This window comes from Vidua macroura, chromosome 13, assembly GCF_024509145.1.
Source record: "Vidua macroura isolate BioBank_ID:100142 chromosome 13, ASM2450914v1, whole genome shotgun sequence".
Taxonomy (NCBI): Eukaryota; Metazoa; Chordata; class Aves; order Passeriformes; family Viduidae; genus Vidua; species Vidua macroura.
Window position 1 is genome coordinate 12,776,913 of NC_071583.1, and position 25,515 is coordinate 12,802,427.

Below are 25,515 nucleotides of genomic sequence, written 5' to 3' on the forward strand. Positions count from 1 at the left end.
TTTCACATGTTCACATCCCTCTTGCACCACAAGTTGTGAGCCTTACAGGGACAATAAATGTTAACCTTTTGGCCTCTAATATAAGTTATTTAGTGCTGTTCTAACTCACTATGTAACTATGAAAGAATCCTGCTGAAGTAAATTAAGATTTTCTTTTTTTTGCCTGCCCTTCATAACCATGAATGTATTTTTATTCTTCAGAGGTGAAATGCTCATCTTGTCCAATGTCTTGGAAAAAACCTTTGAATCTGAAAGTGAAAAGTATGTGCTGGCATTCAGTGTAGTGAATTTGTAGTTAGAGCTGGGAGTTCGCAAAGAAGGCAGTGCCAGCCCTGAAGCCGGAGCGTTCCTGGAGCCGAAATGCCGGGGGGGGTTTGTGCCTAAGGGCGGCTTTGCTGCGGGGACAGCCCGTTCCCGAGCGCCGTGCCCCGCCTGCAGGGCAGGAGCCTTGTGCGGGCTGCGGCCTTCTCTGTAGAACGGCGTCCCCTCAGGGCAGCGCTCCGGCCCCGGAGGAGGCGCCGCCGCTTGGCAGGAGGGCGGCGGGTCCCGAGCGGCGCCCCGGGGCGGGAGCCGCGGGGTCCCGAGCGGCGCCCCGGGGCGGGAGCCGCGGGGTCCCGAGCGGCGCCCCGGGGCGGGAGCCGCGGGGTCCCGAGCGGCGCCCCGGGGCGGGAGCCGCGGGGTCCCGAGCGGCGCCCCGGGGCGGGAGCCGCGGGGTCCCGAGCGGCGCCCCGGGGCGGGAGCCGCGGGGGTCCCGAGCGGCGCCCCGGGGCGGGAGCCGCGGGGGTCCCGAGCGGCGCCCCGGGGCGGGAGCCGCGGGGTCCCGAGCGGCGCCCCGGGGCGGGAGCCGCGGGGTCCCGAGCGGCGCCCCGGGGCGGGAGCCGCGGGGTCCCGAGCGGCGCCCCGGGGCGGGAGCCGCGGGGTCCCGAGCGGGCCCGTCCCGCCCCATATCGTGGGCACTGCCCGCGCCCCGGCCGCGCCCATATTTATAACGTATGCCACGAGCGGATTGGCTGGGCCGGCCTGGCCGCAGACCCGCCCACCCCTGCCGCCGCCATGTTGTGTGGTGGGGCTGGGGCGGGGGCGGCCCGGGGGCTGCCGTGAGGCGGGCGGAGGGGGGAGTCGAGGCGGCGCGGGCGCTGCTGGCGCTGGGCAGGGGCGCTGTGCTGGGAAGAAGAGAAGGCGCGGGCTGCCGGGCTCGCTTCTCCGGAGGGGAATGGCGGATGCCGTGATCCGCACTGGCGGCGAGATGGAGCTGGAGCAGCATCAGCGGATGGAGAAGACCAGCGCGGGCGTCCTCGGAGTGGAGAGTAACAGAGCAGGAGCCGCTGAGGACACCACACAAAATGGCGGACGCTCTGAGAGCGGTAGCGCTGGGGAGGCGCTGCTGGTGGCTGCTGTTGCTGCAGAGGACAAGGTCCTCACAAACCTCAGCATCAGTAGCAGCAGCCAGCGCAGGAGCAGCATCTCGACGGCAAATGAACAGCAGCAGCAGCAGCCGCCCAGCGGTGTGCTCGGGGGGCCGCCCCCTCTCCCTAAGCCCCCAGAAGACCAGCAGCCTGTTAGGAGGAACTTTCAGATCCCCAGGAAGAGCAGAGAAAAGAAAGGTTGTTCCTTCCCTTCCCCTCCCTTTTCTACCTCGCTCCCCCCTCCATCCGATTCATCAGGCTGCTCTCAGACACCTCACACGGCTGCATGCAAACCCTGCGGTGTGGAGGAGGCTCTGCTGGCTCGCACTCGCGAAGCTGCTGAGGAGCCGATTTTCGTGTCAGGCTGTTACATTGCATTATTTCCCTACCCCTCCTCTGTTCTTTCTCACTTTTATTTTGTCACGAGGATGAAACAAAACCAAAACAAAAACTCGGCTTGAATTTCACACCTCTTGCTTTAAAAGGAGGAGAAGCTGGATGTGGTCAGGGTGGGCTTGAATTGATCTCAGCTCTGCTTCCGGAGGTTCATTGGCATGTGGAGAAGATGATTCTTTGGGACATGGACATCAGCGAAGAAGGTTCACTTTTCTCTTCCCCGACCTCCTCCCTGCAGGAGAAGGGTGTAATCCTGGTTAGGATAGACTAAGCAAACCCAGCAGAGTTGTTCTTCATTGATGATAACGGAGAAGACTGTTCTTATCTGGTGAAAGTTCTTTGCAGGGAGAAACGGAGCAGCCCACATTCTCGGGCCTCGCTTTGGAAGCATTCTGCTTCAAAGGGTCCAGGGTTTGGGTTTTTTTTGTTTCTGAGTAACTCTTCTTCTAAAAACCTCTGGTATGTCTTGCTTTTCACAAGACTCCATTGGTTTCTGCTTAACTTTGTTTTTGTTAAGTGGAGTTGAAGACCTATCTGATTTCCTCCCTGAAATTTATCTTAGGTCTTGCTCTTTCGCAATACGGAGTCAGTAACTTAGTCCATATCACAAAAATACTTGTTTGAGTAGGCTTCTTGTTCTTCAGAGAAGAGAGTAACATCTTAACTTCTTGAAATGCTTTCTTCTGTAAGGAAGAGATGAAGGTAGGTTTATTTCATTATCCAGTCTTTTCTCTCCAGTAATAGACTAATTCCTTTTGGCAGTAAAGACCCCTTTTTCTTCCCAATCTTTCCCATTGCCACCCCGCTCTGGGGTGATACAAGTCTAGCAGAGATTCATTGTAAAAAGAACTGGGTTGATTTGGAGAAAAAAAGTCTTTTATAATTCATCTGACAGAAAAATACCTGGATGTAACATGGTGCCTCATGGACAACTGAAGTGTCTTGTGTGTCACACCCAAGTGTGGTTACGTGTGAATACCTTTAAATGTATTTTGGAAATGTTTAGTACTTAACCAACGATATTTGAAGTTCCTCTTTAGCATTTGGTTCCAATGTGAATGAAAACCTGCAAAATATCTTCTCAGGTCGTCTAATTCGTCATTTGCTTATGCTGAGCCATCTGCAGTGTGCAAAAGGTTTTGGATTGTGTAGTTCAAACCTCAGGCTTCTGTGGCCTCTAAGGTAGATGAGGAAGCCATTCTTACTTTACCTCAAAAACTGACTTGATAATGTCAAGGTCATTTGAGCCATTCTCACCTTTTTTCCTTTCAGCCTGCAGAAAGGCTCTCAGGTATTTCGATCATTCTGATGACTTAGAGCTTCCGAAGCTTTCAGAGCAGACCGTGCTCCATTCAGCCCACGGTGCTTGTGGGCTTACAGCTGCTGATTGTTTGGCAGGGACTGCCAAACGTGCAGTTTGAGGACAATTAAATTGCTATTAGGATTTGTATTGCCATTTGAAAAATGATGCAATTCAGTCAGCTCTGGAACTGAACTGGAAGATCAGCACTGGCTCATCTGATGCCTAGTGGCGCTTACAGATCCTTATTGCTAGTGCTTAAATACATCTTGTTAAACTGCAAAATAATCTGAATGACGCCAGTCCCTCTCAAAAGAACTCTCTTGGTTTGATTCTAAAGCCCAGGATGAAGCAATACACTTGGAAGCTTCCTCCATCATTCCTTGCCGTTGAATTGTCCTTGTTCTGCTTTTTAAACCACCATGTCTTTCCTGGACATGCCATCCTGAGAGATAGCTGCTGCCTTGACTGTGAAGGCTTAGCTGCTATGTACAAAGTATGTCCAGGATTATTTTGTCAGAGGTGTTTGAGTTGGTTTGGAGGTGTTTTTTTTGCTGGATTTTTAAATATTTTTAAACACCAAAATATGTTTCAGGAACAATTTTTGGTAGTGAAGAAATTAAAAATTGAATCCGGAAAGCATGGAGGTAAGAGAAAATTTAAGCTTTAGCTTCCAAAATGTAAGAGAAATATCCTAGAAAATTTAGGCTTTAGCTGCTTATTTATCTTCTTCAGAATTTATCTTCCCTCTTGGAGACTTAAGTAGTAGGGATTGGAAGACAACAGAAATCCTTTGTAATCTGAAGGAAAGATAGCTCTTAACAACTGTGATCAGTTTGCACAGAGAATACTTCTGATCTTCTCATTCTTTTTGCTGGCATAGGAATTCAGGAAACGAAAGAAAGGTTGGCTGCAACATTATTTTTTTAAGGTACGCCTGCATTTTTCTTCCTCCAGAAGTTCCTTGGAGGTTTATTTTCTTGGTACACAGAGTTTAGCAATGGTGTTACGCTCTCTTGAGCAGCTTATCTGTCATTTATCTTCAGGCTTGTCATGGCCTCTTCTAATTCAGTTGTCTGATCTTCACAGGTTTCCAAGTTTGCTTGAAACTTGAGAGGTCCTTGATAGGATTAGGAAAGCAAATTTTAAGGATAAATCAGTGTAAGAGCACTTTTAACTTGCTGAACTGTATGAGTGATCCCCTTACCAAAGGATATTTCCACCAATGATGCTGACATTGCAGTCAGTGCCTTTAAGGGGTTGCTTGTTGATTAAAGCTGGAGTTTGTTTCTGGAGTCTGTCAAAGTAGCAAATGACTACTGTTTCTCAGGCTGAGGTGAAGGAAAAAGGTCTTGCTTTTACCCATGAAACTCTGTAATACTTGCATGAATGTCGAGGTTGTCCCTTTTCTAATTCATCATTTTGCCTTGTCTTTTGTCTTCTCATTTTCCCGTTCTTTGGTAGAGATGTGCATCAGATGTTTGCTGCACGATATTTCTAGGTAGAGAACTCTGTCAGTCCCTGAACTTGGTAACTATTTAGGCCTGTTGAGAGCACAAGACATTTTGGGCTGAAAAAGTCCCAAAGGTAAAAATGTCACAGTTTGTTAACACCACCGATTTTTTTGTCTTAGTCTAAAAAATGAAGACTGAAAGAAACTGAGACTTAAAAGGGTGCTTCTCAATGGAGCTCTTGTAGCAGGAGCACTTGTGTGTGAAGAATGCTAGCATTCTGCCAGTTTAGCTGATAGGAAAATCATTAATTTACTTATCTTCACTTCAAGCTTAGTTCAGGATTGCTCAAGGAGGATGGCTCTGTCTTCACATTCTGACTTAAAGCAATCAAACCCAGTAGCTCCAATCTCAGTTTTCTGATACTGAAACATCAGACAGGTGTGAAAGAAAAGTGCAGCCTCTCAGCCATGACATACATCCAAACATCCAGTCCAGTCCCTGTCCCTTGAAGAGTACTTATTAGCTAAACTCAATTTCCACCTAAAAATAATTACATACGTTTCAGTGCCCTGGGTAGAAGCTGAACAAACCCAGTATTTATTTACTTATTTTTACCTGTGCCAAACAAGCTAGCAAACCCCAAACAATTGACTTATATTAAAGGATGTTGCAGATTAGTCCTTACTTTAATTACTGTTTAATTAACACAGGGCAGTAAAGGTGCAACGTGTCCCCATCAGCTATGTACAAGAAGCCTGGAAGATATGCATGTGCACATGGCTGCTCTTTGAAGTGATGGGAGACAGGGGATGAGCTCAGTAATTTCATAGTTTGCCTGGGAGCACAGGCCTTGGTGACTGCTGTACAAGGTCTAGTTTAGAACTTCTCGGTTTTATTTTAATTTTGTCTTGTTTCTGCGCTCCTTCTTTGAAGTAAGGTACAGGCCCTGCTATGGTGACATTTACATTTTAGACCATCACTGTCCTTGAACACCACAGCTCGTGACAAACTGAAGAGTATTGCCTGACTACTCACCTCACTGGGGTAGTGGTTCATGTTTTCATTGAGAGCATGAAGTCTGCAGTGCCTCAAGTTCTGGAAGAAAAAACTGCAACAATCTTAAAAAAAAATCTTATTTTCCGTGTTCCATAATTTAATGATTAAGTAGGGCTTTTCCATAAATGTGTTGAGCACTAAGTGTATACTAGTTTATGCAGATTCTCCCTACCAGGAGAGTAGGGGGACTTGCTGGTTCAGGGCAAGTCTGTCTCATCTCGCTCCCTGGAGCCTTCCACAAAGCAGAAGATGTTTGAATACAAATAGGAGCATGGCTGATAATATTTGTGTGTATGAGAGGATCTTAATTCATGTAATAATATGCCTCTTCCTCGATTTGCATCTGGGAAAGTAGGTGAGACATTATGTATAGCTTGTAGTGGCTCTTTCTAGCTCACCCTGCAGTGCTTTTCACTTGTTTGGTCTCCAGATGGAAATGAGAGGCTCATTTTTACTGAGCTTGTGTCCTGGGGGAAGGAGGGAGAAGGAATAAGGTACAGTAAACACTGGTAAGAAAACAGGAAATTCCATCGAGCAGCTGGCACAGACAACCTTCTGCCTTAAATGGTCATTTTGAGGAGCTGGCAGTGTGTGAACCCCAGACCTTTCTGACAGGGAGTTAGTGTTGTAGTGTTCAAGGGACGTTTGGGGCTGGGGTGGAACAGGGGGTGCTTTCCCAGGGCGTGTGCACCTGCAGCAGGCTCATTTTCTATTCTATTAATAAGTGTTTATCTCTTCAGTACAAGAGCGTTCAGTCCCAGTAATACTGAGCTGAGAATTCTATTCACTTTCAATTCTGCCTCCTCCCATATTGCTGTCAGCTTTTGAAGAATGAAGGTGTAGTTACTAAGAAGGATGTTACATAAGTATGGTTTCGAAATCGCTTTCATAACTTCTACTCTTAAAAAATCACTTTCTCACTGTTGGTGCTGTTGGAATCCTTGCTTGAGTTCAGTTTGCAGATGTGGTGTGGCCTTCTAAAGTGCAGCTTTTGCTAAATAACACAGAACAGTTTGGTTTTCATTAGGAACATTTGTTTTATATTGAGGTTTATGCAGTAAATCTTTTCTGTAAATAAGGGAAAGATTGCTGCCTAAATCTACTGCCATATTTTGTAATGAAATTGGAAGGTATACTCTGAAGAAAGAATTAAATTTAATTTGTTGTTAGAGTAATGGTTGGTTGCTTTTTTGTTGTTTTTTCCTTGTGGGTTTTTTTTTTCTTGGTGGGTTTTGTTTGTTTTTGGGTTTGTTTTTTTTTTGGTTATTTTTTTTTTTTGAGATTAGTCCTATTGTTGTTCCTAACTGTTGTAACTACAGTAAAAATCATGCATTTTTGGTGCGTGTCTTAGAGGTTGCTGTGAGGATAAAAACCACTTGTGTTGTGCTAGTTCAGTTCCCCCAGAGATGTTTTTTTCCTTGCTGCTACTCTCAAAATCTGCACTGCCATCCTCTGCTGCTCACTCCAGGGTTGCTCCTCTGATCATTTTGTCACCTTGGCACCCAAACACAGATAAGAAGCTCAGGGACATGACTGCTTCCCTGTGGGAACTGGGTAAAGGTTTGCCCAGGAGGGAATTTGTACAACAGCTCACAAAGGGCTTTCCTTTTAAAGCAGGTATAGTAAGGGATAACATCATCAAGCATGAACACAGGCAGTGGGGGCCTGGTATTTTTAATAATAGGAGCTTATTTGTCTTCTTTAAATAGGATTGGGTTTCTTCATATTTAGCTTAATTGCCATAAACACACACAAACCCTCATCATAATTCTGAAGTGGGGCCAAGCTTTGAAACTCTTGTTGAGGTTTTTATTAGGACAATTTGTTCCTGCTTCTTAATTAAAGGAGTTAATTAGTAAATTATAGTTTTGAAAGTTTAATTACAGTGTTTTGCAGTACACATTAGATGTTTTTCAAGGGGTAAATTCAGACTTGAGGTGCTTCCCTTACAAACTTCTGAGAACTAGTAGCTGTTCAGAAGCAATATGAAAAAATATAATTGTGATTTTTTAAAGATGCTATCATTCTAGGAAATTTTGAGATAAATTTTTTGAAGTCCATATTTGCCAAGTATTCTTGGTGTTTTGTGTTTGAAATTGAATCTCAAACCATTTATCTTCATGCATAAACTGTCAGTGAACTGGAAAATTTTGGATGTTTTCACATATATGTAGGCATTAATTATTTTATTTATTCTCTCTTATAGCACTCTTTCAGCCAGTACTTCCAGGTTCTCGGGAATTTGAGGATATTATAAAGATTCTACATTCTTGCTACTTGGATCAAAGTTCAGTGTCTAATTTTAAATACAAGAGAGCCAGCTTAGTTCATAGTGAACTGTTGGAAAAGGAAGTGAGTATATTTGTGGCTTCTGCTTCTCTATAAGGTACCAGTCAAATGACAGTGCTTCCTCTCAATCTAGAGGCAGAGACCTCGGGATTATTTTCAGTTATGTAGTTGGTCTTTAATTGCAAACTCACATCCCCAGAAATATAAGCAGCTATTTTTCCAGCAAGTTTATTACTGCATAGTTTTAAACTCTTGCCTGCCAGATACTCCAAGAAGACTAAAAGGAAAATTGTGTTTGACACCTCTTAAGTCTGTGTTTTTAGCTTTCAAAATTTTTCTTAATTTTTAGTAAGATATTTAATACCCGGAAAGATATTTTAATGTCTTCTTTATAGGGCTGATGTTTCCTGAGAAAATTAAGATTAAAATATGTGCCTGATATAAGTTTCCATAATCTCTGTAGCTTTGTTGTTTTCCTAGAAGTACTTTAGTTAAAATTGATTACTGATCTAGTAAGCGGAGCACCTTGGTTGAAGCCCTTCTGTTGTGCCTTATGTGGTGTCTCTTAAATCCAGCCTTGGCTTGCTCTTGTCACTCTCAAATGAAGTTTTCATTCCCAGTGCCAAAAAGCTTCACATATGAAGTAATTGAATATATAATTTGTTTGCTGTGATTATCATCTTGAAGTTATGAAGTAAACTGAAGCATTTTCTGCTATTACATTAATTATTCATGGTTACAGCTGAGAAAGATTGGTAAAAACCACCTCAGCAGCAGTGAGGTGCATTTGCAAAAATATTTGCACAGTGTAAGAGTTCTGTCTCGTAAAAAGAGTAAAAGTCTTATTTCTGGAGTTTCAACGATTATATGGAAGGCATTGGGCTGGCTGGTTTTAGCCAGTTCTGCTACAAAGATCAAACAAACTAAAGTGTTACTGCACAGATTTGTTTGAAGAGTGTCTCTTAAAACAACAAATACTTGGGCAGATTAAGCCAATTAGATTTCCTACAGGTATAATGTTTTTGAAATCTAATTATAGCATCCAGTGATGTAATTTGGATTATCTTTTGATTATTTTTGTACACTTGGATCTGCTAAGATAGATGGGGCCTTAAAACATTGACACTTGAATGTGCCAGCAGCAGTGTACCTGTGTTGAGAACTTTGTGTATGAACAGTTCACAGAAAAACGCAGAGAGCTGAAGTTCGATGGGCGCCTGGAGAAGGAGCTCTCGGAAAGTTACGCATTCCTCATGGTGGATCGGTGCCAGGTGAGGGGTGAGCTCTGTAGGGGAAGTACTTTCTTCAGCAGTTAGGAGGTTTTGGGGCTTCGGGTTTTTTTCAGAGTGGTTTTATTTACACAATCTTAAAGTTACTTGTGCAAAATTCAGCACTAGAAGGTGTAGAAGGATGGGAAAGGAATCTTGTCACCATTTAAATCCTCTATTCCCTGATACTTAAGGTACTCCATTTACATGTCTCTGTATCTGCTCTGGTTTAGACTCTGTTTTATAAATAAAAGGATAGATTTTCTGGATGGCATGTGAGTTTTTATTTGGTTTGTATTTGTGGTTTTGTGTTTTTTTTTTTTAATGAGGAATATTTTGTGTTTTCATTGCATTTGGGTTTTGGTGTTTTTTTCTTCTTTTATTTGCATCAACAAGGTAACCTGTAATATTAGAAAATGGACATTGTCTTCTCTGTCTCTTCTTTGATCATATACTTTTAATCAAAGTGATGGACAGATGATTTCTGTGCTTTGTCTGCTATCATAGAATTGGGATTTCTTAAGCATTCAATCATTTGACAGGTTCTGTTTTAAATACTAAGTTTTTCTGTATTAAAGGTAAGTAATGATCACAAACAGTGTTTAAGGTATAGGGAGGCTGTGGTTTTCTAACATATAGGTGAATCTATGTAGCTGTTCCATATCAGAGTTCTACTTGCACAGTTTAATAGTTATGTAGAGAATTCAGACTAGTCTTGTCTTTATTTGTAATGGTTGGGGTTTTGTTAGAATCTTAATTTAAATTCTGTAATTGTAATTTCTCACTGTTTGTTCTATTCATATCCTGGCTTTCCTAACAGACTTGCTTAAAAAACTGTCTGTTCTCTTTAGATCCAGAGCATATGTGAAAAGGGACTGCAGGTTGGCCACTCCAAAATCACAGTTCTTGGCAGCCCTTCCATGGGTAACTATCTTTTGATTAGAAGTGCTGGTTATTCAGTAGCAGTTGGCAGATAATGTGATGCAGTTGTGTGAACTTTCAGTCCTTTTTCTATCACTGACTGTGGCAATATCACAGCAAGATGTTTTTAGCAAAGGAAATGGACATCAGAACATTATTTCATAGCTCTGTTTTGGAGTAGTTCAATTATATTCCCTTTCCAAAGGGAACACCTAATTCTCATTTGGCTTTAAGTCAAACCAATAGCCCATGTCTTTCCAGTAAACCTGAGGGGCCAAGGAGCTAATGCAGTGTGTGGCTGGCTGCCTCTGTGTTTGTTTGTAGGTGTGTGCATTCAGAGAGACCTCACAGACACAGTAGCTCAGCTCAGTTTTGATGTAGATAGAACTAAAATTCTTGAATCCACAAATCCAAGAAAAGCGTAGGTAAATTGGAGACTTAGAAGAGTCACAAGGTGTTAAAGAGTTTTGAGAGTGCAAGACAGTAAGTTCCTTTTGCAAAGCTTTTCAAATAGAAAATTAAGAACTAATTTTGTCATCCTGTGTAAGAGGAACATGGTACAGAGGTATCATGAATATTGAAAGCAGACAATATGAATGAATATAGACGTGAATATTGAAAGCAGAAATAGGTGTGAGGTGGAGAAGAACAAAGCTTTATGAGCATATGATTTTTTATTGTTTAGCTGGTAAAGAGTCTGGAGCAATTTGCTTAAGCAGTTAAATACAGACTTGGAATGAGAGGAACCTAAGCCAAATGGATGCTTTTCAGAGTATCTGAATTAAGTTCTTTGATCTGAGGTAGTCAGCCAGACCAACAAATGACAGTGTGTGGCTGTAAAATCATTAAATAACTGACTACAGAAAAGCACAAAATTAGTTTACCTTTGCACTTGAGTGTCAATTGTATATTTATTCTTTTGTGTGCATTGAGCTTTAATCCCATGTAATGCTTTATAAACCTCTAATAATGTCTTAACATTCAGCATAATGTATTTTGATTTATTTTTATACTCTTCTCAGGTGTATATATCTCCAAGTATGCTGATTTATTGCAGCCTAATCCTCTAGAATCTGGAGCAACTGGAGATGTGATTGTTTTTAAAATAATAAAGGTAATTTCATCTTGCTATTCTTGAAGGATTACATTGCTTACTGGTAACACCCAGGTGGTTTTAACCTAATTTACTTTTAATTTGTGCAGTAATCTCTGTATAGAGAAACTAGACCTCTACTAGATGTAAAATCCAGTATTGATATTAAACTTAAATAAAGCATAATAAATTGTTATAGAAGGCAAAAATATGTTGGGTTTTTTTTTTTTTGAAAGTATGAAAAGAATGTACTTCCAGAAGTGGCTTTTTTAATGGCTTGTTTTATTTTTCTCTGTTCTTAGTTTCTTTGGTACTTGAAGCAGTTTGTCAGTTTCCAGGAAAAAGCTCATGCTGACAATTCTTCTTTATTTCAGGGAAAAATGAAAAGCATATATGACCACATTGGTATGAAAGCAGTGGAATCAACTGTCAAGAGTGTGTTGGATCCCACCCCAAAGCACGAGTGTCATGTTTCAAAGAATGCAACTAAAGTCACCTCCTTGTTGGCTTACCGAGCTTATGAACTTACTCAGGTAAAGCTGAGCCTGTGTTACCTTCTTACATAAAACTTTCATAAACAGAACTTCTGAAATGATGGAGAGAAAATCACTGAAGATACAACAAACCCTGAGCTTCCCTGTGAAGCTGCAGCTGGGTGTGTGTAGCAGTTCACAGGTGCCTGCATTTGAAATCCCAGGACAGCATGGCAGCCTCTCCTGTTCCCTCAGGCGAAGATCTCCCTCAGATTAGGGTGGAGGTGGCATAGGAAATAACTGGGGAATGTACATGGGACTGGAATGGAGGCTGAAAGAGAGGACTTGATGTGGGGAGTTTGAAGTATAAAAGTACAACAGGTTTGTGGTCATTAAGTGAGACTCCTAAAGGAGCTAGGAGAGAATAGCATTTTTCTTTCTTTTCTTTTTTTTTTTTTTTTTTTTTTTCTTTCTTTCTTTCTTACTCCCCTTTCCAGATTCTCAGGTTTGGAGATGATGAGGGAAGACAGAATGAAATCAGTTCCAGGCATTTTTGTTCCTCCAGGTGTACTATCTCTTACTGTAGCAATTTGTTGCAACCAGATTATTCCACCAAGTCTGCAGATTTCAGGATCCTTGCTTGAAAGCATTCTCTTCAGTATTAATAACTTCTTTTGTCTTCTGTAAATCACTGGGCTGGACACTGAATCAGATGGCTAAAAAATGAATGTATTTTTTCATTTCTCATTGCAAATGTGCCTAAATTAACATTTTATATTGGTGATTGAGCTAAGGATACGCTCCAAAACTCATTGCAATATTTACTTTCCTCTGAATTTTTTTGTTTTTTATTAGTTAATCCCTTCTCTCACCAAAAATACTTTCAAGTAAATGTTGCATTTCAATAATGTTTTATTCTTGATTCACTCCTGAAGGTACTGTCCATATCTAAATGGTCAATAAAGGAGGGAGAAGATAAAAAAACTACCTTAATTTATTGTATTCTCTAGTACATATGAGAGGAGCATTTAAAAGCTTTTTTTTTAAATACCGGCATTTAAAGAAATTAAGGATTCCTCCAGGCTTCTGATTTAACATTGTCTCTTCTTTTTCCCAGTACTACTTTTATGAATACGGCTTTGATGAGATCAGGCGAAGACCAAGACATGTTTGTCCTTATGCTGTTGTTTCATTTACTTATAAAGATGACATGGCACAAGGACCAAAAGTTGTGCCCCCATCAAGGTAAGCTAGGAAATGAGTTGTGGAAAATCTGCATGTAGCATGAAGAATTCATAGCTCTTGGCAGTAGCTTAGAATTGATTTAAATGAACAGTGCTGAAGTGAATGAATGTGTCACAGGGACTTAGTATAATAAATACTTCTAATGCAAAGCAAGAGGTGCCAAAATCGGTTTTATGCAGCAGGGTGGCCCCTGTGGGAAGTAGTTTTGCAGATCTTCCCACTTGCTTGCCTTTTGCCCAGGTGGAATCCACAAATAATGGGGGCTTTTACCTAACTGAGAAAATTTGTGGACATGAAAATATTCACAGCATTATCTTGCTTGGTACTCTAAAATAATATTCTGTATATTTTGTCTCTGAACCCTTCACTGATGTCTGCTTGTGGAGAGAATACGTAGATGGCCAGTTGATCATGGATCCAGTGTGATAGCTGTGCTGATAGGAAGATGTCCAGGTGTGGAGACTGTACTGTGAAATGTTAAAAGCAGTTATCAAGGTGTCTAAAATAGTACAAAATGCTGCAGTAGTGATAGACTGAGGTTAGAGAGGGAATTACCAGCCTTCCTATTTTGTTAGACTGATAAACTATTCTTAATGTAAAATTCAGTGGTCAGAATTCTCTGTTCCAGCCTAGTCATTCTGTCTCTCTTCTCTTGTTTAGAGCAAACACCTTCCATGCAGATAGAAGTACAGGTAAGAATGAATTCCAGTTTTTGGTTTTATGACGCAGACAGGGAAGGTTTTGATGTTTTTTCCCCCACAGTTTTATGTTTGACCAGTTTAGTTATGCTGAGTGTATACCTGAATTTTATCCTGAACCATGCTGATTGCTGATACTGGATGATCAAACAGACACCTTAATGTGTATCTTCTTTTATCAGAATGAATCACAAGTGAACAAAATCAAAAGTCTTTTTTCCCTCCTTTCCTACTTAGAGTGTAGTAAGAACTGAGCTTCAGTTCCTGAATCTCCTGTTCAATAACACTTCGAATAATATGATTCTCTGTCGTGCTTTGTTTTGAACCTCATTCAAGCAAAGTTATTATGTATGAAAGTGGTTGACAGTTAAGGTAAGGAAAGAGGATATAATTCCTCAGATATTAGCATCAAGGGTGTGCTTATACTGACAGGTGTAGGTAACAAACCAGCCTCCCTTACACTGCTCAGAGCAGATCAAAACATAACAGGGTTGATAACATCCTTTCTGTTGCCTTTTAATATTATTGTCTGGTATGTGTATGAAATTTTCCCTATACTGATTTTGGAGATTCAGCAGCCTCTTCTTCCAATCATGGCTGGCAAGTGGTTTCACTTAGTCTTCCTTTCTCCATCTTAATTTAGAGAAACCTAACGTTACATTGTGGAGGGGACAGCTTTGGAATAAAGGCAGACTTATCTGCCATGTTTCCCTAAAATCAGCAGCAAAACCTTTCCTTCCATGCAAGCTGTGAGTATTGCCATTTAGACAGTAAGTTTAAAATACTGCTCTATTAAAACTCTTTTGAGTAGAGACTGGTGAGTTTTGGATATATTCACATGAAAATCTAAAATACTAACTAAGTGCCTTAAATATGTCAAACAAGACTCGAGTTGTGTGTGTCCAGAATTTTCTTGAGTTCAGGCACACAACTGTCAACATCTCTTTGTTGTTTGGTGTTTTGTTGTTTGTGGGTTTGTTGGGTTTTTTTTCCATTCAAGTGACACACACTCCTCTGCAGGAATAAATGCCCCTGGCTCATGAGATAATCCAAAGAAATTATTCTTAAGGGCATGTATTTACTGGTTCTTATTTTATCAGTGAGCATAGGAATATAGAAGGTAATAAAATAGGTCTTTATTTTTTTTTATCTCCCCCCAACCTTCTTCTCCAGTCCTGAGAAGCTTGAGGTTGAAAAAGTTGCAAGCATTGATCAGCTGAAGAAAAAAATTTCACCATCATTGTTCTTAAAAGAAACTTACCAAGAAAGAAAAGAAGGTAAATTTTCTCGTTAATTTCTTTAAATTCAGAATTTTCAAGTTTTCTGAATTACAATTTTGTTTCTTTTTTCCTTACGTTCTCTTTCTCCCCTTGTGTCCTGTCAGTGTGGAAGAATGGCCTGTACTGTAGCCTGTATGAAGTTGTGGAGAAGTCCCGTTCTGGGAGTCACTTAGAGGGTTTACTTCAAAAACTAGAGAACGAGAAACTTGTGAGTGCAACAGATTTAACTATTCCCATTTTAATAAATAATTTTACTAGTTAGTAATTTCAGGCATACTACAAGATCCACAGTCTCACTGGAATTCCTTAGCTGGCATACTCTTAAGTACCAGGGCACTTCTCTGCCCAAGACAAAATTATCTTATAGTCAAGAAGACTATAAGTGAGCAAATGTCTTTGAATCAGTTTGCTCATTTTGTTTGAAAACAGGTCCTTGTGAAGCCACTTGTGGACAGAGGATTTCTTTTTCTTCTTTCTCCTTGGCAAATGATGTCCCCTTATGGTAAGCATACTCTGGGTTTGTGTTTCAGTTGTGTTTGTTTGGTTTTTGAGTACTAGATTGACTTTTGGTGGTCCTCTCCTTTTTAACTGTTTTTATTTTTTTGTGTTCTAGACCACCAGACTGGACGGTCCCGTGTGCTTCATGCATTGTTTCTGTTTCCAGAGCCTAGAGGTGTAATTTACTCAGGTAGCTTTGTTCACTGTTGTCTGCAGGTTTATTGAAACAGAGGTGATATTCTGTTGAAGATTTTGTAGTATTCAGTCAGTGTGTCAACTAAGAGTAACAGTTTGCATTGGTTATGGTCATGGTGTTGGTGTTTAGAAATATTTGTTTCTTCACAAAAGCAAATATCGCACATTGTAGGTTCATTTGTTCATATTTAAGAAAGTAAAACTTGTTGAAATTTCTTGATATAGCATCCCTGGCTTCTGAACTACTTCTTCATGGTCATTCCAAACTGTGTTTCACCCAGCATGCATTAACACAGAGTATTGCTAACTAGTCATCATTTATTTATAGCTTCATGGTTTGATTTTAATTGTGGATTCCCTTTTCTACTTTTGGCAGCACAAAAAAGTGTTCCATATGGAACACAGAAAAATTCAACTACTGAGAAAAAGGAAATTGTTCCAGAATTGACAAAGTTGATTCAGTCTCTGCATTTTGCTTTATTCCGGTCCCGTAGACACAGCGGTGTAGATTTCAATGCTGTTATGGAAAAGTACGTGCATGAGTACTTCAAAAAACTCTACAATGGCCCTGGAGGAGGTAGAGAATTTACATTTCATGAGTACTCAACACATCTGGATGAAAAAAAATCACTGTACCCTGCCCCAAGATACAAAGGTCACATTAGCAGGTGCTTGCAGAACTATATTTTCAGTTGTGAGGCCTATCACCTCCCCGTTTCCAGAGCTAAGGAACTGCTGGATAGAAATCGGAAGCCTCAGCGCTTCAGTCCCATCTCAGATTATGAAGCTAGAGAAGACTACTCTGACTTTGCCAAGGCAAAATGCAGGAAAAGAATCCATCCCAAATATGAAGCCATTGCTGTCAAAAAAAAACTGCCTCATTTTGGAGACTATGATACTGAAAGACTCAAGGAACTTATTAACTTGATCCAGTGTAGGAAGAAAAATGTAGGTGGAGATTCTGATTCTGAAGACCCCAGAATTAGAAGTGGTCTGAAAAGAAAGCTGGAAAAACAATCTGAACATTTGCAGAAATACCTAAAAATGAGTGACTCTTCAGAGAATATTTTTCAGTACAAAGGTAAGAAAGTCTTTGTTTAGAGTTCTTCTTTAAACATTGCTATTCAGAGCATGTTTAACATTTAATCATTATAGACTGAGTATCTTTTTGCATGCTGTGGCAATTTAATGCATGGTGGTTCATTTAAACATTGGTCTGAGATCTGTCAATAGAGATAAAGTTTATTTTTTGCAGATTTCCTCTTTCTAGGAGACAAGGGGAATTTTCCTGGAAGTTGCTTTTGTTTAGTCTCTTTGGAAAGAAAGCAGACTTTCAAAGAGTTTACTTGCCTGTGGAGCTGTCCAAAGACTTTCTAATACAGAACACTCAGCAGAGTTGAGTTTGTAGAGTTTGACTTTACTGTAATTCTTTGTGTCCAATACCCTATTTCATACCTAAGAAGTTTAGATTGAAGGGAAAAAGCATAGTTCAGTTTTGAAATAGCCAGTAATGTGTGTAGTGAGACAAAGGACACAACCTAATAAAATTAAATAATTCTATACATGAAATTATCTACATCCAAACCTCAGAGAAGTACCACAGATACCTTCTGATTTAAGGTCTGCCAAAAAACCCCTTTGATTTCTGTTTCCCTGACTATTTTCTCAAGGCAGTTATAGAAACCTCCTGCAGAAGGGGGAAATGGGAGCAGGGTGACACAAGAGGGGATTTCCAACAAGCACCAGTTGCTCTCATGTATGTGAGTCACTGGAAGATGAAGTGACTGGTCTTAGTTGTTCTTAGTTGTCCTCTTGAGGAGGACAAAAATACTGACTGGCATGTAGGGATGAAGGAGGCAAAGGGTGGACTTTATGGTTGGGATTCCTGCTTGGAATTCTGTGAACCTTCAAAGGTCTTTTGACATTGATTATTAATGTAGACTATGTGATGAAAGCATGTCTATATTTTTGTTAAAATAAGTGTATGTACATACAAACTGATGCTAAAGATTGAGACTGTGGGTATGTGGCAGATGTTTGTGGGGGGGATCTGGTTTTGTTTTTATTTTAAGACTGAGTAATGGATTCCTTTTCCCCTCCTCACCTTCTTCTAAGGGGGCAGAACCATGGATTCACCACACTCTGTGTTCTCAACGAATTCTGGTGGCCATGAGGGTGACTTCAGGCAGGCGGATGTGTCGGACGCTGACATCGAAGCGCTGCTGGAGACACTGGCCTCTGCTGGCCCCTGGGACCCGGCGCTGGCACAGTCTGTCACTCAGGCCTTAGCATTAGGCACTGAGGAAATTGAAGAGTATGTGAGACAAAAATATGAGTATGAATCCATTCCAGCACAGGACAGAGATGATCACGAGCTTCCTAACACTGCTCAGGCTGACAGTGTTACCTTCAAGGACCCGCAGAGCCCGGCCATGCTGGAAACTGACGTGCTGTGCTTGCCCTGCCCCGTTGATGTTGGTCTGCAGCTCCCACCCAACGAAGCACCCCTTGAGCACATGCTACATTTACAAGTAAGTGAAACTGCCAAGATGCTGATAATGAAATTACTATTTTCATAAATATGAAACTGAATGAAAAAAAACATTATTTTTTACAGAGGCAAACACAGATACGTACTAACTCTTCTGTGAAGCTTTTCTGTTTGGTAGGGACATAGGTAGAAATTTTCTCCACTCTTAAGTGTGTGTTCATGGTTCTTTATATCTATTCCTTCTGTAATAAAAAAGGAGCAGAGTTGAAGAATTCTGAGCATTTCACCGCATGCTCAGCTCTCTTCATGTGCCTTCTTGGTGCAGTGCTGTGTATGAGTTCCCTTGTGTTTAGGGATCACAGTGCCCCAGCTCCTTACCATACAAGTGTGATTGTTCCATGATGCCTTCTACTGGTACTTTCACACAAAGCCCAGTTTTTAAGTCATAGAGCAGGAATGAGTTCATCCTACCTGTACTCTTCATGCTGTTTTGCTTCTACCCATCCAGAATGTAAGATGAAATTAACTTCTTTAAGAGCCCATACTATTTGTAGGCAGTGCCTCAGCAATGCCAACATCTCATGGCTTTAGTCAGGTATCAAGACAACAGCCTGGAAAACTGAGGGAGTAGCCAGTTCTCCCCTCCCTTCCTCTTTGGCACCCCCAGCTTCCATACTGTAAGGCCAGTGCTCAGGACTGCCTTAGTAATGAGAGACCAGAGAAGCACCTCGTGGAAACGTTTCCAAGTTTGACTGGATTAGATTGATGGCAGAATTGCCAGTGTGCTGGTGAGCTCAGTTCTTTCTGTCAACTGCTCAGAATGTAAAAACTTAATAGTGAGCAAAACCGAAAGAAGTTGTTTTGAGATGAGCATTTTGTTTGCTTTTTAGGAAGCCAGCACTGAGACTACCTTTGAAGACTGCAGTCCCTGTCCTAGTGCACCTATAGAACATGGCTATCTCAGGCAACATCCCTGCTCAAATAATCTAGGGGAAGTCGGAATGCACTGGAAACTTATCCCAATTACAGGTAAGATGGACTTTAACTCCTCTGTTCCTATAAAGAGTGAATGAAAGCATATTCTAAAGGTTTGTATCTGGATTCATAGATCCATTCTTGGATCACATGTTGGTACACAAGCACATCTGTAGCCTGTGCAGTTGTTTCTTGTATTTGATTAATACAGAAATCTGCTGGATGAAAACAGATACTGGTGGAGAATATTGGTTTGGCCTTATATTAACACAAATTAGAAATGTCAATGCTTTAAAAACAAACAAAACTATAGTTTTGAATGTGGATGGTGAAGAAAGTGAGCTGGGGTTATGAGGGTCTTCCAGCACTTCTGGCAGCAACACCGAAGCTGTGTCAGTAATCAGTCAGACTGATATCCTCCCCTTTCAAGAAAAAAAAAATTGTTTTCACAATTGCAGGATCAGGAGCAGCTTGCAGTCCAACTCCACAAGGTCATTTGTGTCTAAGCTTTTTAAAAGTGAGGATTTTAACCTAGTAGCAAATGAAAATACTTGAATCATATGTTGCTCTGCTTGATTTCTAATTTAATTTTTAATTTGTAATGGAGGTGTATCCTGTTGTGCTTATTCTACATTATCTCTGGGAAAATGATTTGTATTCTGCTCTTTCAGCAGACTTGGACTGTGCTGTTTTACTGTCTTAGGAGCTGTTAAATGTACTGTGCTTCTGTACCTCAGCAGACTGTAATGCTGTTTTCAGGCTGGGATTTGGAGGTTTTGGTGTATCAGCTGTGTGTGACTTTCAAACATGAGATGATGGTGATGATGAACTCTTCTTCTGTAGGTCTGAAATCACCAGAAGAGCCACTGGAATACTTGCCACCAACGGATGCACTTCCTAATGACCCCCGGGTAGTAAATAGACAGAGAAATTCTGATTATCAATTGCCATGCTCTCCATTTTCAGACACACAGAAGGGGACAGCAGAAGATGGACATTACACAGGACAAGTGGAGAAACCTGAAGATCAGTATGAGCTAACAGATCAACCTTTTACAGCTAAGCATTCCATTAGTGCAGTAATAGAGACAACACTGTTAGAAGAATATAAGCTCTTTGCAAGAAAGATTCAAGAAATTTTGCAACAAAAAAACATTCCTTATGTCAGTGACATGTCCACACAAGTCCTTTCGGCCCAGGAGAGGATAATGAGACTTTCTGAACACATCTGTTTGCAGGCATCAGAGATTTCTGTCCAAGAATATATAGAGAGCCTGAGTGAGAAGCTGAACAGTGTCATTTTGGCTTCTTCATGCATGAAGCAGATTCCCCCAGTTTATTCTAGTCCTGGAGCACTGGAGGTGGTGAGCAGCACTGCCCCAGGGCCTGTGCCTGACACGCTGGCCGTGTGCAGGGACAGTGACATGGCGCCAGTCCCGGAGCCACTGTGCAATGACCTGGGGGAAGAGCTGCATTCTCATGAGCAGCCTTCAGCAAGCCTACCCCTAGGGAAGGAGAAAATGGCTCATGGGAATGCTAAACCAGAGGATCAGACTTCTTCTGGTGGTGATCTCATGGAACCACCAGAAAAGACTCAGAAATCCCCTGAGAACTTAAATGTTTCAACTCAACCAGCTCTTTCTGATTTCATAAGCCAGTTAGAACCTGAACTATTTACCAGTTTGGTCAAAATAATGGCAGGCGTACAGAAAAGCACTGTCAAATTTTATATTCATGAAGAGGAGGAAAGTGTTCTCGGCAGAGAAATCAAGGTAAAGCTGTTTCAGTTCAACCTCTCTCTAGTATCAGAACAGTGTCTTTCAAATCCACTTGTATGAAACTGGACTCATTTTCACTGTGAAAGTGAGTTGTGAAAATAGGCTGTCCTGTCCCGTTTCTTCATTGAGCTTTGTGGTAGTCTTGCTTATATTTAGCTTTTACGTAAGGCTTTTTCTTTGAGCTGGAAAACAGAACAGGCTGTAGCTTGGTCTTTTCTGAAGATCCTACCAGGGGGTGGGCTTACAGAAAAAAGGTGATAAGGGATGAAATGTGATAGCTACCATTTTAGAAAGAATGTATGAAAAGTCACTCTGTGTATCTTTGGGGTTTTTTCTCTTCCCCTCTAATTAATAGTAGAGAGAACTTTGAGAATCACTTTGCTTCTGTACTTAAATGTGTAAGATGAAAGTTGTAAACTTCTGGCCTTCCTTGAAAACTGGGGCAGTTTGATACTGTCAGTTGGTTGTCTGTGTGTGATTTGATAGGAATGACTGACTTGCTGAAACAGCTGCTCTGTGTTGCTGCATCCCCCTGATTAATTTATGGGAGAGATAAAGCAGCCAGTCCCTCTGAGATTCACTGAAGTGGAAAACCTTCTTGCTGTGGGTGTCATCTGGGCATTGTTTTTACCAAACTACCTACTGACTTTTTTCTTGTCTCCTCTTTCTGTGGTGGCAGGAATATCTTAGAAGGTTAGGGAACACAGAGTGCCATCCAGAGGAGTTCCTTAAAAGCGATAATTTGGATAAACTGTTGATCATTATCCAAAATGAAGACATTGCCAACCTCATCCATAAGGTATGTCCCACGTCAGTAACTGTGTGCTACAGAGAGCTGTTGGCAATAGTGAGAGGAGCTCCTTTGGAGCAAGGCTGCTTTCTTCTAACAGCACAGCATTTAAAGTACCCTGTGTTTAGCTGCTGTTTGAAGAAACAGAATGGTTGTAGTAAAAATGGTCTTGTTGCAACATCTACTCATAACTTCTTCCACCACCTTGCATGTGCTAGTGCATATTTATTGTTAGTAGTTGTAAAGCTGTGCAGGGGCCTGAGTAGTTCTGCTTTTGTGATGCTCTAACAGGAGGTGAAGGCAGCTTTCAGATGACCTGAGCTATTCCTGACAGCTTAAGATCCAGTGCTGGACAGAAAGTAAAATTATTCCAGGTGCTCAACGCCCATTTACCTTATTCCTGTAATGCTCCTGAGAGAGCACCTCCCTAGGCAAGAGAAGAAACAGTAATTTTTTGAAAATGTGTTTCAAAGTTTGGTGCCTAGCATTAGTAGGTAGGAGAGTTCTGTAATTCCTTTTTCTGTGTGACCTGTGGTTACACCTCTGATTTCAAATGTTTTTCAACAGATCCCTAGCCTGGTGACTCTGAAGAGGCTCTCCTGTGTCAGCTTTGCAGGGGTCGAGAGTTTGGATGATGTGAAAAATCACACTTATAACGAGCTGTTTGTGTCTGGGGGTTTTGTTGTGTCAGATGAATCTGTCCTTAACCCAGAGTCCATCACTACAGGTAGGCGTGATCCTTCTGGAAGCTTTAGAACTAAAATCCTGACATTTCAGTACATGAGAGGTCCCGTACTGACCACAGTGAAGGATCAGGTCTTCCAATTTTTGTGATGTTCTTTGAGAATTTCAGCTAATTCAGCAGTCTCTTTCTCAGCCCAGTGGTGTTCTTGAAGAACCCATGAATAGGGAGATTTTGTCTTCAGTTTGTATTACATTGTGTAGTTATGTCTGTGGAGCCTTTTATTCCTTACTACTACATCCACAAATATGCTAAATCTACTTTTTCTTCATTTGAAATTGAATAGCTAATGAAGTTACAATTTTTTGAAATATTTTAGCAAGGCAGAGTGTGTATACGGAGGTCAGCTTTTAAATACCACTGCTGGGCACCTGAGGTACAGAAAGTTAGCTCAGTTTTATGATACTGCTGTTGGCCAGTCTGCCTGGAAGAAAATTTTGAAGTGAGTGGCTGCTGTTTGTAATTTTGTGACTGTACTGTGATGACAACAGGAAACAGCTTTTTGTATACACTGAAGTAGTATTTTCAGTCTACATACCACAAAATTTAACTTTTATTCAATATCTCTATAACAGATAAACTAAAACAGTTCCTGACATTTCTGGAGGACCTCAATACCCCAGATGGGAAATGGCAATGGAAAGTCCACTGCAAAATACAAAAAAAACTGAAAGAGCTGGGGAGGTAAGTAAGGTTCTATAATACAAGCTGTTAAAATGCTTCAGCTTTCATAATGCCATCCAAAACACTTAAATAGAACTTACTCTTATGTTTGTCTTTTGATATTTAGACTGACCTTAAATTGTTTCTAATTGTGAGCTTTCCCCCCACTGCAGGATGAATGCCAATGCCCTGAACCTGCTCACCCTTCTGAACACCTATCAAAAGAAGAACTTGGTTGAGATTCTGTCTTACCATAACTGTGATTCTCAAACTCGAAATGCTCCAGAACTTGATTGTCTCATCAGGCTTCAGGTTCAAAACATACAACAGAGACATGTTGTCTTCCTAACAGGTAAACTCTGCATTTGGGAATACTTCTCCCCTTTTTTTGATTAGAAGTGCTAAATATTAATACGAACTCTTCTTTTCTGTATTTAGAAAAGAATCTGAAAACGCTCTCGAGTTACGTTGATAATGGCATAGTGGTTGCTGCTGTTGATGACTTTATGCGTAACTTTAAAAGTCTCATTGGGTTTCACAACTCTGTTACTGAGCAGAACCACCTCCCTCCCTGCAGTGCTGACCAAAGACAATCAGGTGAGGTCAAACACACTTAAACTTTCCTTTCTAAACTGCATGTGTGGGTAGAGGTGCTGGGACAGTGTGCCTTGACTCTGGTCAACAGCCACTGCAGCTGGCAAGGAAAACCCAACTCTCAAGCTGCTCATGTTCTGTTTGAAATGGTGGGGGAAAAGCAGTGGGGATGGAGCACCAGAGGCCTTAAATACAGAAGTACAGGCTAACATGGTATTTGAGGCACTAGACTGGGCATCTGTTTTCAGGAAAAGGATAAACTTGTCTCTACCTGCTTTATCTACTTAGAGTAGATAACCTGTACTGAGATGTCAGTAATTGTACTCCTTTAAATGTCTGATCAAATACTCACCTGCTGTGTAACTTTAGATGCTGTTTTGACATTGTCCCCTTTGGAGCTGGGAGTTGAGATTTCCCAGCACTAAATATGAGCACGGTGTGCAGAAGCTTTTAGCACCGAGTAACTGGACACTCCCACAGAGGGTTAAGTGTGTGTGTTGAGTAAGTGAACACGAGTGGCAGAAGACCAAGACTTAAAGTGCTGTTGGACTGGCAGACCTGAAGTGTTAACACTGTGAGTAGTGTATGGCCTTTTTAACCAAAGTTTATATTTCAATAGAATAGAACTTTCTCTCTCTTTTAATGTAGTTCTTGTAGAAAAGGATGAAAAGGATGAGGAGGACATGTCTCTGGATTCAGGGGATGAATTGTCAGAAATAGAAATCTGCAGTGGTGCCTCTAAGTATGATACTCATGTGGAAGCTTTGCAGACAGAGACCAAGGGCCCACATGGAGTAGATGCTAAAGAAAGCTGCTTATCAGTTACAGAGTTACCTCCTGAAGCACAAACTGGCCTTGGGGAAAAGACTTACAAAAGTGACTTGGAAGAGAAGCAGCCAATTCCTACAGTTTCTACAACATGCTCTGCTGAAGGAGAAAAACACAATGCAGTTGAACAAACTCCTTTCAGTAACTTCCAGGTTTATAGCAGACAATTAAACATGTCCCATCAATTCAGCCACTTTAGTGTCCTCACTCATCAAACTTTTCTGGGAACAACATACCAAATTTCTCCTGCAAATCAAAACCAAGAAGGGTGCAATTATTTTCTATCTGCCTACAATCAGAGCATGGATACAGAAAAGTCATTGTCACCTGGTGGCTGGGATAGTTGCTGTGATTCTTCCAGGCCATATTCAGAACAGAAATGAACTCTTAAGTCTCTTTTTCTAAGTTGCTGTGGACTTCTCTGTTTCTAAAATGTTGGATTAACAATTTGTATTTTATTCTGGAACAAAATGTTTCTTGTTATCTCAGATGTTTTCATGTTCTATTTAAATCCCTGATGGCCTGTCCCTGTTGGAACCATCTGAAAATTTAAATAAATACATATATTTTTTAACGTTTACTGTACTTGAATTATCTTGTTTGTTGGCACTTTTAAGTTTCTACATTTGTATTTGACCTGTTACCTAAACTTCAGTTTGAGGTCTGTTGAATGTAAAGCTGAATGTTTGCCTAAAATATGTGAAAGATCCAGTTGTTTTTTTTTCTTAACCACAAGAGTATCCAAGTCACGTTTCTTTACATAAATATTAAAATTAATGTATTTATTTGACATGGATACAAATTTTGTATGATGTTTTTACATAGCTCTAAGGCAGTGTACTTATTTTCATGACTATATACTGGATTTTAGCTAAATACCTCAATTAGAGTAACCATAACCAATGGTGCAGTTCCATTACAAAAAAATCAAATAAACTCTTTCATGCACAAGGGACTTGCTAACACATTGCTTTGTCTGTGGTTTTTACATTGTTTGCAAAGTGCTTGAGGAACACCCAAGCTTGGTTTCATGCACAGCAATTATCTGTGTGTCTCACTGGTTGCTCTGTGCCATTGCAGCA

The 25,515-nt window shown here is 41.0% G+C and overlaps 1 protein-coding gene across 3 annotated transcripts; it reads left to right on the forward strand.

Moving 5' to 3' along the window:
• The first annotated feature begins 1,007 nt into the window (after positions 1–1,007).
• On the forward strand, positions 1,008–25,013 carry TASOR (transcription activation suppressor). 3 transcript variants are annotated; one of them, XM_053989405.1, is made up of 23 exons: positions 1,008–1,604; positions 7,819–7,964; positions 9,080–9,172; positions 10,021–10,093; positions 11,113–11,204; positions 11,558–11,716; positions 12,774–12,901; positions 13,562–13,593; positions 14,243–14,348; positions 14,773–14,876; positions 14,984–15,087; positions 15,309–15,381; positions 15,493–15,567; positions 15,949–16,653; positions 17,688–18,103; positions 18,954–19,092; positions 19,882–20,810; positions 21,496–21,615; positions 22,174–22,333; positions 22,924–23,032; positions 23,185–23,363; positions 23,450–23,608; positions 23,975–24,339. In XM_053989405.1, exons 1-23 carry the CDS (start codon positions 1,214–1,216, stop codon positions 24,028–24,030), a joined length of 4,548 nt encoding a protein of 1,515 aa, XP_053845380.1. In that variant the 5' UTR covers positions 1,008–1,213; the 3' UTR covers positions 24,031–24,339. The 3 variants fall into 3 exon arrangements, with proteins under 3 accessions (XP_053845380.1, XP_053845378.1, XP_053845379.1); XM_053989403.1 differs by having other exon boundaries at positions 1,024–1,604; positions 24,254–25,013; XM_053989404.1 differs by having other exon boundaries at positions 1,024–1,604; positions 20,005–20,810; positions 24,254–25,013.
• The last annotated feature ends 502 nt before the right edge of the window (positions 25,014–25,515 follow it).